The sequence below is a fragment of the Eleginops maclovinus genome, chromosome 4, assembly GCF_036324505.1.
Source record: "Eleginops maclovinus isolate JMC-PN-2008 ecotype Puerto Natales chromosome 4, JC_Emac_rtc_rv5, whole genome shotgun sequence".
Classification (NCBI taxonomy): Eukaryota; Metazoa; Chordata; class Actinopteri; order Perciformes; family Eleginopidae; genus Eleginops; species Eleginops maclovinus.
In genome coordinates, this window is record NC_086352.1 from 31,329,798 (window position 1) to 31,344,003 (window position 14,206).

General features: G+C 38.8%; 1 protein-coding gene across 5 annotated transcripts; it reads right to left on the bottom strand.

The window, feature by feature from the left end:
* Positions 1 to 301: 301 nt before the first annotated feature.
* LOC134863273 (adhesion G-protein coupled receptor G5-like) lies at positions 302 to 13,166 on the bottom strand. 5 transcript variants are annotated; one of them, XM_063881701.1, is made up of 15 exons: positions 13,059 to 13,166; positions 12,642 to 12,826; positions 11,601 to 12,545; positions 11,444 to 11,498; positions 11,123 to 11,264; positions 10,471 to 10,602; positions 6,642 to 6,761; positions 6,497 to 6,542; positions 6,258 to 6,352; positions 5,938 to 6,053; positions 5,354 to 5,622; positions 4,479 to 4,575; positions 2,550 to 2,679; positions 1,277 to 1,433; positions 302 to 970 (listed from the first exon to the last, which is right to left on the bottom strand). In XM_063881701.1, exons 1-15 carry the CDS (start codon positions 13,064 to 13,066, stop codon positions 879 to 881), a joined length of 2,589 nt encoding a protein of 862 aa, XP_063737771.1. In that variant the 5' UTR covers positions 13,067 to 13,166; the 3' UTR covers positions 302 to 878. The 5 variants fall into 5 exon arrangements, with proteins under 5 accessions (XP_063737771.1, XP_063737770.1, XP_063737769.1 ...); XM_063881700.1 differs by having other exon boundaries at positions 11,601 to 12,521; positions 12,594 to 12,826; XM_063881699.1 differs by having other exon boundaries at positions 11,601 to 12,137; positions 12,210 to 12,826.
* Positions 13,167 to 14,206: the final 1,040 nt, after the last annotated feature.

A 14,206-nucleotide genomic window follows, 5' to 3' on the forward strand; every position in this document is an offset into this window, starting at 1 on the left:
TTACACATCCAGTAAAGTTGGCATGTTTGGTCACTTAGAGTAACACAAAACGATGTTCAACTGCAACAGCAAAGTGATTTAAAAAATATATTGTAATTAACAATAATAAAACAAGTCTTACCTTTGGTAAATTGGCAGTCAGAAGTGAAGTGTGGTAGACGCAGATGATGAACATGACCATGTTGCACAAAATGCCTGGGGCGGAAGTGTAAAGGCAGTAGAACTGACAACCTCCCAATGAGTAAAATTCATCAATATTTTGCATTTATGACGCTACTAAAAATATACCATTCATTTCTACTCAGAAATCCACAGCTGATTTTATTCAAACAAAACTTAATTAAAATGCAATTAATAAATCATTCAAAATGGTTTGAATTTAGCTTAATGTACAAACTACACAAAGTCATTTATATTGTGTATAACTTACTTTGTATTATTTATTTAATATTAATTGACCCCAATCCCAGTTTTTACAGTGTATGAAACATAGCTTTTGCTAGGTATGGAGGATGTAATTAAACACCAACATATTGACTTATTAAAACACCAGGGTATAACAATGACACTGCTTAAGGGTTAACTTAGGCAGTGATCTTCCAAAGTTAACACTTTCTACTTGTGTGTACATAAACATAATGATTTGAAGCAAAAATAATAGTATCAAACTTTACAGTATTGCTCTATAAATCCACAACACACACACACACACACACACACACACACACACACACACACACACACACACACACACACACACACACACACACACACACACACACACACACACACACACACACACACACACACACACACACACACACACACACACACACACACACACACACACGTCTCTGGTGTGTTGTGTTGTGTAGTGCTTAGGTGTTGGTGATGCTTGTTACACTACTCTTAGTAGAAAGAGCTCCTTTCTTTCTCAGAGACATCAAGAACCACAGGAACATGAAGAAACCTGAGTTGAAGGAGTGACAAGAAAAGTATTAGAGTGAGCATAGGAGGTTGTGTTTCCATTAAATTGCCCTGAGTGGTCTGGCTAAGATCAAGTATTAAAGTCCCTGCTCTTAACCACTTAGATTGTTTTTGTTTCAATGTTTGTATCAGTTTTCTGTATTTATGAAAGTGTCATACTGTTGTGCCCCATCCTAAATGTAAAACCAAGAGGATCGACTTTGCATAAACAACAGCAAGGGTCATTAAAATATATAAAACCAATATTATCGTCATCCCATAGAGCTGGACATGAATAGGTGGTGCAGACCTTGCAGTGAGTTGAGGATACAGAAGAGGTAGAGGCCAGTCATGGTCAGGTAGCCAAAGGAGAAGAATACCAGCCCCCAGGTAATGCCCAGCAGAGTGGTGACTCCCAGCAGCATACAGATGTCCTTCTTGGCTCTGTTACTGTCACTTTGCCCATACTAAATCAAAAACAAGTATAAAATGATACATCAGCAGGTGACCGAAAATCTGAAAGTAGGTACCATGAAATGCATATCGTTGGGTAGAGGGAAAATCATACCTGTAAGTACAATAAACAGGAAACGACTACTTTCTTTAATTGCTGTGTGCCCCCAGGATTCATTATATCATGTTTTCTATTAAAGAGAGTATCTATGAACTATAATACAGCCCCGGAAAAAATTAAGAGACCTCTTTAGCATGATCATTTTCTCTTGTTTTATTATTTATAGGTATGTCTTGGAGTTAAATGATTTTTTAAAGTGTATTGTATTCTACAAACTACTGACAATTTTTCTCTGTGTTGGAATTCAACAGACACTGGAATGGCTGCCATACATGAGATAAAGATTTAAGAAAAATGTGGAGTGGTCTCTTATTTTCTGCGGAGCTGTATGTACTTTAAGCAAAGGGCTAGTTTGCGTGCAAATGAGTCAGAAATAAATAGAGTGTGTGTGTGTGTTAATTGTCACCTGCTGCAACAGTGTGGCTCATTAAATCGTTTTTAATAGTTTTTGGACAACAGTGTAGCTCTTCGACACAGAAGACTAAACAATATCAGGCTTTGAATTTACACACAATATATGTAAGAACATAGATTCAATAGAATTGTGCAGGAATGAATCTTCTACTAAGTTAGCTGTGGTTAACACAAGCTAGAGGGACTTTTACATTTTGTCCTAGCACATTAAAGTTGCCAGTAAATACCCCACTGGTGAAGGTCTGATCCTTCTACAGTATGTAACATAAAAATGACAGTTCCTAACAAGTGACTAAATCACTACCAAATGTGATCATGCTGAACATTAGCTGCCTTTAGCTCAACGGTGGTAACATGAAGCCATGCGACCACAAAAAAAAATCCCATTTGTTTTTGTTGTAGGGGCCCTGACATGCTAACTTCTGGGTTGGCCTCCAGAAATATATCTACACTGCACTACTTTATTGGTTGCTGGATTTGGTTTTAATGAAACACATCAACAGTTAAAGCTTTAAGGAATTAACTACATTATCCTTTGAAGATAATATTTGTAGACAAGTAGAGTAGAATGCAAAGAATCCAGATTGAGTCGTACCTTTTTGAACTTGTGGAGACTAACAATGCGTCTGACTGTCACCCCCAACATGATCACGTTTAAGAGGAAGACCAAGCCAAACACGCCCACTGTAGTCACCATCTTCACTTTGGTATCCCTTATATAGCATCTGCAAAGAGAAAGAAAGAGTATTGATGCCTGGTGCGGCAGCTGCACTGCCCTAAGCCGGAAGGCTCTACAAAGGGTGATGAAAACTGCACAGCACATCACCAAGACGGAGCTGGCATCCATAGAGGACGTCTATTCCCAGTGACAAAATCACACAGGATTATAAAAGGCCCCCATCATCCCAGCAAAAAACTGATATGTCTGCTGCCATCTGGCAGGCTGTACCACAGCATCAGGACATCATCTCTCCATCCCCTGAAGTCCCAACCTGGGGGTCATCCTGGACACAACCATCTCCTTCCGGTCTCACATCAAATCGGTCACTAAATCTGCTTTCTATCATCTTAAAAACATCTCCCGACTCCGGCCTTCACTCTCAGGCAGAAACGCTCACACTTGCTTTCATCACGTCCCGATTGGACTACTGCAATGGGGCCTTCTCCAGGGTTCCCAGCACAACCCTGGAGAGGCTCCAGCATGTCCAGAACTCTGCCGCCAGAGTTCTCACCCGCACCAAACCATGGCAGCACATCACCCCCACCCTCATCCACATTCACTGGCTCCCGATCAAGTCCCGGATCACTTTCAAAACCCTCCTCCTCACCAACAAGTCTCTCCATGGTCTCGCTCCACAGTACTTATCAGACCTCCTCCATCCCTACACCCCTTCACGGAGTCTGCGGTCCTTGGACACCGGCCTTCTCTCTATTCCCCGCACTTGCCTCCGAACCGTTGGTGACAGGGCAATCAGTGTTGCGGCCCCCACCCTCTGGAACGCTCTCCCTGCAGAGATCCGTAATACTGCCTCCCTGGACATCTTCAAATCCTCATTAATACTTCACCTCTTCACCAGAGTCTCTGACCACTAACTCATCTTACTCCCCTGCTCTTCTACCACAACTGCCATTTTTGTCTTCTATTTTATTTACTTTATTTTTCTATTCTTTTATTTGTCCTAGTTTTTTTTATATAATTTAAATATATAAATTCAATTTATTATTATTATTAATAATAATAATAATAATAATAATAATAATAATAATAATAATAATAATAATAATAATAAAACCAACAGACTCAGAGACAGCTTAACCCTACAGTCAACAAGACTGCTAAACGCCTGAGCACTGTTGGGTTATGAAGTGCCTCCATAACCAAAAATATTCATCTAGTTGCATCTAGCAATTTATTTAATTTGTTATCTTAATAGTTATTACATTAAACAGTTTTTTTATTGGAACCCACAGAACATTATTTAACCTTACATTCTGTTGTTGTATATACAAATTATATTCACATGTACATAGCATCCTGCATTACTTGGTCACTTTCAACATACTCTGCATTATTTAGCTTATTGTGTTTATTTATTTTACTGACATGCATATAGTTACCTTCATCTGCACTATGTACAGACTGGTCTTGCAACATAACCTGCACTATTTTATTCTAATTTATCTTACCCTGTTTCATTTTGCACTATTTTCTTTTTCATTTGTAATGGTTGTCTTATGTCCTATACATAATATGTTGCATTGTTGGAGGAGCTCGGGACCTAAGATTTCACTGCCATTACATAACTACACTGTAGCTGCTGTACTGTGCATATGACAATAAAAACCCTTGAACCTTCTTTTCTAACACTCATTATACCCATCCTTCACTGTAAATGGTGTTTGTGCAACTTTTCCAATTACATTTTAATAGAGAGAAATGGTAATGCAAATACAAAATACTTAATAAAATAAGTGACCTATACATTTAAAATGGTACATGCTTGCAAATGTACTTCTCCCTTACATTTGTGTGCTGTTGGTGTAAGTAGTGTCCAGAGGGACACGTCCATAAGAGCTTTGGTCGAAGATGACCACCAGGGCCACAATGACTGCAGGGAGACCTGAGACATAAGGATTAGACAAGGGATACAAAAGTAACATGAACTTACGTTGTTTTTTGCAACATTTCAGAGGCAAGTATTGCACTTCAAATAATAATATTATTTAAATAATGATTTAGCAGAATTAAATTCATTATACAAAATTTAAATCAACAATGAAAGTATGATGTATAACTATGGTGTAGATAACAACTTAATCAGAATCATCATAATACTTTATTTATCCACGGGGTAATTTGGTTTCGTGACAGCATCTTAGAATTCAATTGTCACAGGGTTGAGGACATCAGAACCGAAATGGAAAATCAAAGAGGGGAGGCAGGTATAGAGGTATAAACAAAAAGCTACCTATGTTAAATATGCTGGCACAAAACAGTTAAATATAAATTAAAGAGCAGGCAAGGTAAAACAAAAGGAAAGGTAGCAAAACAAAAACAAGTAAGAATCCAGCAAGACACAGGAGGAAAATCCTGAATACAGATAGCAAACCAGGAACTGTGATAAAGTTATACAAACTGGGGAAACATTGACAAACTGACAGAGAACACAAGGGAAGACAGGTATATATACTCACAATACCAATCACAAAGACAGAACACAGCAGGGGAGGGCATACAAACACAAGGGGTGAAAATAATTGGACAATCAAACAGGGACAGGAAGTAAAACAAGACACAATGACAAAATATGTTTAAAAATAAAACAGGAAACAAGTGCCAAATTCCCAAAATCAGAAGATGGCCACCTGTTGATACCTGGCCTTTGCGACTCTACTCACCCCATCCCACCACGCTGAGCTTTAGCAAGTATTTCCTGATATAAATGTTGAAGACTCTGACTAAGAGAAGGTAGAGGTGTAAGCCCTCCAGGGCCATCCAGCTGAAAGTGGCCAGCAGGGAGTAGTGAAGAGAGACAGCAATGTAGAAGCAGAGCTCCTTGGAGTACTGCGCTGCCACCGTCTGGCTGGGGAGGAAGTGCACGTTGAGGAGGATCAAGGCAATGGCCAGGTTGATGTGGACCTTCATGGAGATATCTGCTCGGACCTTTTCTGGAGGAGAATTGATCTGTGTTAAGTGTTCAAGTTTTTTGAAGATTTAATGACATTTATTGTGAGAAAAAGTGAAACAATATGATGAGAAAGGAGGGAGAAAAGCACACCCATTTAAAAGTAAGTTATAAATAAGGCCCTAAGAAACAACAGCAACAAGGGAGACAAAAAAGGGAGCTCAGGAGCAGAATAAATAGTGGAAGCAAAGACAGAAGCATGCTGCTGGATCTGAGCATTATGTGAGATGGTGGATTGAAGGTAAAGAGGGATGAAAGACAAATATCATCCAGCTGGAAAGACATTTTTTTTTTTACCTTTTCGTGATGAAGAGCAGGACAGTGATGATCAGGGCAAACAGAGAAATACTACAACCAATCTGAGTGATGTATGTCAGAATCTGCAGGTCTGTTTGTGAGAGGGGGGCAGACACCTGAGGAGAAAGGACAACATCATTTTTTTACAGGGACAATTTGTATTATACATTACAAATACAAACATTGTTCCTGATTAAACAAGACCCTACTAATTTACCCTAGCCTTGAAACCAAAATATCCTTTATTTTGGCTATCCACTATATTTACATACAGTATACAGTACACTGCCTCCTTTGCATGATGACAACGACAAGCCTACCATGAGCACGGCAAAGTATGTGAGGTGGTCACAGGAGCAGGTGATGTTACTCTGACCTGGTTCCCACAGTGTCAGACAGCCATCAGTACTAAAGTCTGCCAGGTCAAACAAACGTAGACAGAAATATCCATTATAAGAGTGATTCTTACACATGTGAATTACAGCCCACTTTGTTTTTCATGTGTGAAGTTGTCATATTCATTATAATAAAACACTTGTCTTTGTTTTTTCATACTCACCGTTTGTTACTTCATTTAAGTACACACAGCTGGGCTTTTGCATTTCCTGTGACACAACACAACACAAAGTGAACACTATTGTTTGTTTGTGTGGGTGTTTCTAACTTCCTTAACTAAACGACTTGAGGAGTGAAGTTGTAGTTACATTCACAGTAAAAGCCAATGTGATGTTGACACGCTCCTGAAGTCCTGAGATGTTCTTTCCCCGCACACTCAGGCCAACCAATCTGCTCTCATATAATTCATCCGAGGCTTCATGTTTGCTCTGCGGTACAACATAAAATCATTAGTTAAACAGCTTATGCAGGTAAAGGGACATCACTTGCCTGAAGTGTCTTTACCATGTTCAAAGTAAGAGTCACTCTGGGGACGGACGGATGGACATTGGCGCAAGACTGAAAAGTCAACAGGAAGTCAGCTATTCTACATTTTATTGCGTTTTTTTAATCGACATACCACCTTCTATTGGTATTAGAAGGGTAATGAGTTTTGTTCTTTTCTTTCTCTTCCTCCTCCCATATTTTTCTGATCTCTCTGAAATTTGGTGAAAAACGTCTCAAGACATGGGGCAAGCTTTATTGATAAATTTTTATGGTTGCATCCTTCTAACCTTTATTTTATACTCGTAGGGCATTGAGTTTTCCCTCATTTTCAATGACGACAAGTTTAAATCAAGGGTCATGCACATAACGACAGCAATGACGGATAAACATGAGGAGAAAAAATAAATAAATAAAAACAGTTGCAATTTGAAGAGCAAATATTAAACACCAAATGTTTAAAAACAGTAGCAGATGGGAGTACCTCTAACCTTACCCTCGTATTCCACCAAGTGTGTCTTTTTCCAAGATCCGAACGTGCGCAAGGAACCCTAAGAATGAGCCAATTGTTGGATCTGGTTTGATAGGAACCAAGATTCCAATGTAATAGGGAGGAGATATACGGAGGAAGTTTACCACTAGTGGCTTTAAAAACAAACAAGTGCCAGTGGTAACTGTGCCTCAAAGAAAGAGAGGACCAGTCAACCTTACTATAGAGAACGCAGTGGTGTGTATTATAACTATCACCGGCGACAAATCTAAGGGTGGAATGATAAACAGTCTAATTTTTTCAGTGTAGATGTAGCTGCATGTCTATAGATTACATCACCATAGTCTAATACTGATAAAAATACTGCCGCTACAACTCTCTTCCTACTAAGCAAAGGAAAGCTACAACGGTTTCTGTATAGAAAGCCCACCTTCTGTCGGAGCTTGGAGGCGAGGCAGTCAATATGAGTCTTAAATGAGACCTTCTGATCAAGCCACAGCCCGAGATATTTAAAATCAGTAACTCTCTCTCTATAGGAGAGCCATCAACAGTTAAAATATGAAGTTAAGTAAAATCAATATTTCTAGCACTTGAAAATAACATAAATTATTTTTTTGCGTGTTAAGGACTAGTTTAAGGTCAGAGAGAGTGTCCTGTAATAAGTTAAAGGAAAGCTGCAAGTTGTCATTAGCAGCCCGTGGGGTATCTGCAGTACTGTACAGAATAGTATCTTCTGCATACAGATGGGTGAGGCAGCCAGTTAAAGAGCAGACTAGCTCATTAATGTATTTGGTAAAAAGTACAGGACCCAATACAGAGCCTTGTGGGATACCTTTTGTTATGGATAAAAATTCCGAATTGCCAAGTGGTGATTTCCCGCATTGACGCCTGGAAGATAGATAATCATGAAACCACGCACAAGCACCCGTATCCAAGCCCATATCAGACAGCTTTTTTAAAAGTAGATTGTGATCGACAGTGTCAAAAACCTTTTTCAATCAATGTCAATATGTAAATGAGACTCCCCCTTACCCCCTACCCTTAACCCTGGCGCGGATTCTTCTTTTCTTTTTTTTTACAAACTTATTTTATACAAAGGTTTTGTCAACATAAGCAAAGAAGGTCCTGCCCTATAGACATCTACAAGACAATTTTAGTCATAGTACAACCTTGTGTCAAGAGGGAGTTATTGTTGCACTACTTTGTCTTACAGCTGTCAGCTGGTTAACATCATAGCTTAATGTCATGACCTTCCCCTTGCCGGAGGGCAAAGGTTGTAAGCTTCAGTCGAACACTTTTCATAAGGTGATACGTATCCACCACGAAACAGATCATTATTTTTTAGGGCTGGGTATTAACACGCACAAAACTTGACACATGGACTAACAATGATAAACTTAGGTAAGGGATATGGTTGTTGTGTGTGGGTGTCAATTGGGGGCCCTCTTTAAGACTTGAACAAACCAGCTCTCACTGTTTGATTTAGCTAGATGTACAATAAAATAAATAAAGAAGATTTAATAAGAAGTCTCTCGCAGACATTGTCTAAACTCAACAGGACTACCGATTTTTTTCAATCAATATCAAATTTGATCAAGACCTTCTTGAGAGGTCCAGGATTAAAATGGCTTTATGATATATGCAACGCCGTTTTGAGACACTCACCATGAAAGAGGTAGAGTTTGTAACTTGAAAGCACAATCTCCTGCTACAAATGTCTTGTGCTTGATAAGAGTATTTGCCTAAAGATGTTTTCAGGTTGATATTGACTCAGGCACAGCACCACCTACTGGCAACAAGAAGTCAACCCTATGTGAAAATAACCACGCGATAGGGGAAAATTACATTGTGTGTTCCTCACATGAAGTAGAGCAACATGTTTGTTAAGCAATGTTCCTCGGGCACCACATTGTGGACACAGAAAGTGGTGCAACAAATTGGTCAATTCCACAAGTAATGTCCTCTCAATTGGTCCAGTTTCCAATGGTCAGGGCAAAACACTACCGCGTTAACTGACAACCCACAATTATCCCGTAACCCGTAGGGGTAGATAGGACCAGTTCAATTCTGCTTTCAGCCATAATGTTTTGCATGTTACAGCAGGTAGCAATGGTGTAAAGCATTTGTAAGAAAAAAAGGTGACCGTGAGAGACAGTTGGAAAAAAAAAGAAGAAGAAAAAACAGATCTAGAGTTTATGGGTAACATAACTACAGTAGTTTTACTAATTATATTCAAAAGTAGCTCGACTTGTTCTTTACGTATACCACACAATCTAAATGTCATGACATAGGAACAGGAATATAGAAAAAGTTAACATTAAAGGGTGACTGGGCTTTGTAGTACATAAGCTCTAGCTTGATAACAATAAATAAATAAAATAAACAAAACAATACTGGTCATATTATTCGTCGTGTTGTTGACTTTAAATAACCTTAAAACAGGAAAAAAAACATATTCAAGAAACAACCATAAAAAGGAACCACAACCTTTTAACATTTGAAGCAGGTGGCTGGTTATGACAGATACAAGTAAGCATTGTTTACCTGCTGATCCGAGGTGGATATTTGGTTTCACTGTTTTAATTTGTATTGTTTGCCAATTTGTCAAAGCACTTTGAGCTGCACCTTGTGTATGGAATGTGCTATATAAATAAAGCTTTATTATTGTCAGCATTTTCAAAGATTGAGTTGGTGGTCAGTTGTAGAAGAAACTATGTGGCCATTACAACATCTAAGAATTGGAAAATATTAGGAAATTTAGTTTGGAAAATGACCACATGCCAGCAACGAATGCAGCTTTTCACCACCTCATAGTGTTACTCTTTTAATCTACTGCGCTCAAACTTACTCATTCCTGTGAACCACACCCAATCCACTTCCTTAATCATGCAGCAGGTTAGGGAAGCTGTTACTGGCAATACAATCAATGTTATTTATTTCCATTAAATGTAACATGACACCTCTAAAATATTACTGACTAATTAAGACAAGGACATGATCACAATGATATACCTGCAGTCACTGTGAACTGTACTGCAAAGATACACAACTATGTTTTATACAAAAATGTGATATTAGCAGCATTTTTTAACCTTAAATGGGCTTAAACATGATAAAAACGTGAATGAAAAGGTAAGATTTTACATAAAAGTAAAGTATCTTACCCAGTTTGCTTCAGGCCAGGTAAACATGCAGAACACAATGGTGTTTTCTGATCCAGCATCCAGCTCTCTCGGCAGTTGAATGCTCACTTTGGTGTCCATGACACTATCGGTGCCAGACCTCATTGACCTTGCCTATAACAGAGGCATAGAGTGAAGAACGGAAACCTTACATTTAAATACCTGTAACATAATAACAGAACTCTTAGTTACATTTGTATCTAAGACAAGTTTCACAGAATGGTCGAATACCTAACTATCAGGACCAGCTGTGGTGAATTGAGGACTATAATTTGATGTGTCCAGAGATGTTAAGAATAAGAGTAGGTCCTTAGTCAAATTTAAATAAGACATATTCAGAAAGAAAAAGGGCAGCTCATTGAGATTGTACGTAAGCATGTCAGAGCATTGAGCTAAATGCTAAATTGGCATACAAATGTGATCTTTGAAGCTGGTTTTAGAATCATAAGTCCTGATTAGCAAATGTTAACCATGCTAACATTTGCTAATCACTACTTATGATGGTAGCAATCGTGCTGGAGGAAAAGTCAGGGATCACAAAAGTGATTAGAGCTCGATCAAGGGAACATGGATGTGCATTAAGATCTCTATTCAGTTTACACATTGCTATGACGTACCCTAATAGCATTTTTACCTCATTTTCACTAGCATCAATTTTAAGGCCTTTGAAGGGGCCCTTCGGTTTGTACAGGTAGGCCACCAAATTGCTGAAAGACAGGGATGTAGTCTCATTCACCTCTGTTTCCTCCAGAAGCCGTGCAAGGGTCTGAATGACTCTTGTTGAAATTAAAGGACAAACAATTATAAACAGCAATCTGATTTTACAACTGTTTTCCTTAAATCATATCTGGTGAAATATTTGTTTATTACATATAACTCTACCCAGATGCTCACACAAACATAATCCCTCAACAAATATAAAATGCTTTCTTTATAAATGGATGGAAATGCTTACTTGATAGGGTTGTCGTGGTTTCTGTTTTCCAACATTTCTTCTAAAGGCGCGGTGACTGAATACCATGTAGGGTAAAAAAAAAGATTATTGAAATATAGGATATTCTCAAGAAGTGTGTTTGAAATAAAATCTAAAATGTTTTTTTAATATATCTTACCTTTTGTCCTTGAACCATTATTGGAACCCTGACCTGAACCCTTATTGGAACCCTGACCTGAACCGTTATTGGAACCCTGACCTGAACCGTTATTGGAACCCTGACCTGAACCATTATTGGAACCCTGACCTGAACCATTAGTGGAACCCTGACCTGAACCCTTATTGGAACCCTGACCTGAACCGTTGTTGGAACCCTGACCTGAACCATTATTGGAACCCTGACCTAAACTATTATTGGAACCCTGACCTGAACCATTATTGGAACCCTGACCTGAACCCTTATTGGAACCCTGACCTGAACCATTATTGGAACCCTGACCTGAACCCTTATTGGAACCCTGACCTGAACCATTATTGGAACCCTGACCTGAACCCTTATTGGAACCCTGACCTGAACCATTATTGGAACCCTGAACTGAACCATTATTGGAACCCTGACCTGAACCGTTATTGGAACCCTGACCTGAACCATTATTTGAACCCTGACCTGAACCCTTATTGGAACCCTGACCTGAACCATTATTGGAACCCTGACCTGAACCGTTATTGGAACCCTGGCCTGAAGCATTATTGGAACCCTGACCTGAACCGTTATTGGAACCCTGACCTGAACCGTTATTGGAACCCTGACCTGAACCCTTATTGGAACCCTGACCTGAACCGTTATTGGAACCCTGACCTGAACCATTATTGGAACCCTGACCTGAACTATTATTGGAACCCTGACCTGAGCCATTATTGGAACCCTGACCTGAACCGTTATTGGAACCCTGACCTGAACCATTATTGGAACCCTGACCTGAACTATTATTGGAACCCTGACCTGAACCGTTATTGGAACCCTGACCTGAACCCTTATTGGAACCCTGACCTGAACCATTATTGGAACCCTGACCTGAACCGTTATTGGAACCCTGACCTGAACCATTATTGGAACCCTGACCTGAACCGTTATTAGAACCCTGGCCTGAACCATTATTGGAACCCTGACCTGAACCATTATTGGAACCCTGACTTGAACCACTATTGGAACCCTGACCTGAACCATTATTGGAACCCTGACCTGAACCATTATTGGAACCCTGACTTGAACCACTATTGGAACCCTGACCTGAATCACTATTGGAATCCCGACCTGAACCATTATTGGAACCCGGATTTTGCCAGGTAATGTTTTGAGACACCAAACTCAAGACCATCCAACATAGGAGCCAACTTTTCATTCTGTGAAGGGAAAATGATTCATTAAGAACAACAACCTGTCTGGGCTTTTCAAAAACACATAAGTCATAAATCAACGGCAGATGAATAGTCATTAAATATTGACCTCTGTGATGTCCTATACTTAAGCCTTATACAAAGGCATAACGGGAAGTTCAAACAATAATTGAGACTTTTATCAGCATAGAAAGCTACATTTTGTGGTTCAAAGAAGGAGAATCAAAACAAAGCCTACCTTTTCATGTTGCTGAATCCGGGTAGACAATATTTTTGCCTTAAGACTATTCAGAGTACAGCTGATGTGACAACAGGACAAAAGTAAGTAAGGAAACCTAAATGTGTGGGCTTCATGGGAAGTAAAGCAACACAAAAAAACACAACATGTAAATGATATTCTATAAAAAGAGGAAGCAGCCACAAACCAACGCAAAAAATACCTATTGTGTAACTTACTTCTGTTGCCTCCAAATATAGGCTTACATTAAATAATTGAGGGAAGATGTACTTAGCATTGAACAATGGTCTTGCATAATGTACACACATTAGGTACTAACTCACAGTTTTGATTGGAAGATAGTTTATCCTGAAGAGTACATTGGTCAATATCTAACACATCACTTGGTTTATGGCTGAATGTCACAACTACCACCAACAGATGGGAGTAGAGCGTTTAAAGAAAAATCTAGTGGGACAAGCTGTTTAAAGTTGAAAGCAAGCGATGCATCCTTACATTACTTTTGAATACTACAGGGTGTTAAACTTAGTTTCAAGCCTTAATTGTCTTGCTTTGGGCAGCAACCGTTAGCAAGGCTGCTAGAAGAAGCCTGTTTACATTTTTACAAGAAGTAGATGCAGCACAGTTAATAAGTCAAGTTGTTGCCTTTTTTTGTTGGTAGTTTGGAAGAAAACAGAAAGTGATACAACAGCGGGTCAACATTAATACTAATTTGAAATGCTATAGGGAAATAGGGGAAATAGGGAAAAACATTCACTACACTACATCAACATACTAAAGGGCTGTAAAAGAGATATGGTGTCATTCCTGATTTGGAAATACCTTTTTATTTTTTGGCAATCTAGTTCATTTATTTATAAAAAACAATTTGGCTTCATTGTTGTTCTAGCAGGTACTAACTTGCTAGTTAGTGATGCAGTTAATGAGCTTGCTGTAGCTGAATAGGCATGGACGTGATTGGATGAAGTGGTGAGCAACACTCAGGAAAAACGACATTATGAAGTGACAATATAAAGTAAGAAGTATAAAAAGAGACAATATGAAATGATGAAAGAAAGAGAATGAAATTAATCAAAGCAGACTTTTGAAAAGAGAATATTACGATTAAATAACATTTTGGAATAATGAGCTTTTTATTCCATTATTTA

Coding starts and splice junctions, on each gene's coding strand:
- LOC134863273 (XM_063881697.1), bottom strand. Junction 11,499..11,600: donor TAATGGTTCAAGGACAAAAG/GTAAGATATATT, acceptor CATGGTATTCAG/TCACCGCGCCTTTAGAAGAA. Junction 1,434..2,549: donor GTCTCCACAAGTTCAAAAAG/GTACGACTCAAT, acceptor TTTTTGATTTAG/TATGGGCAAAGTGACAGTAA.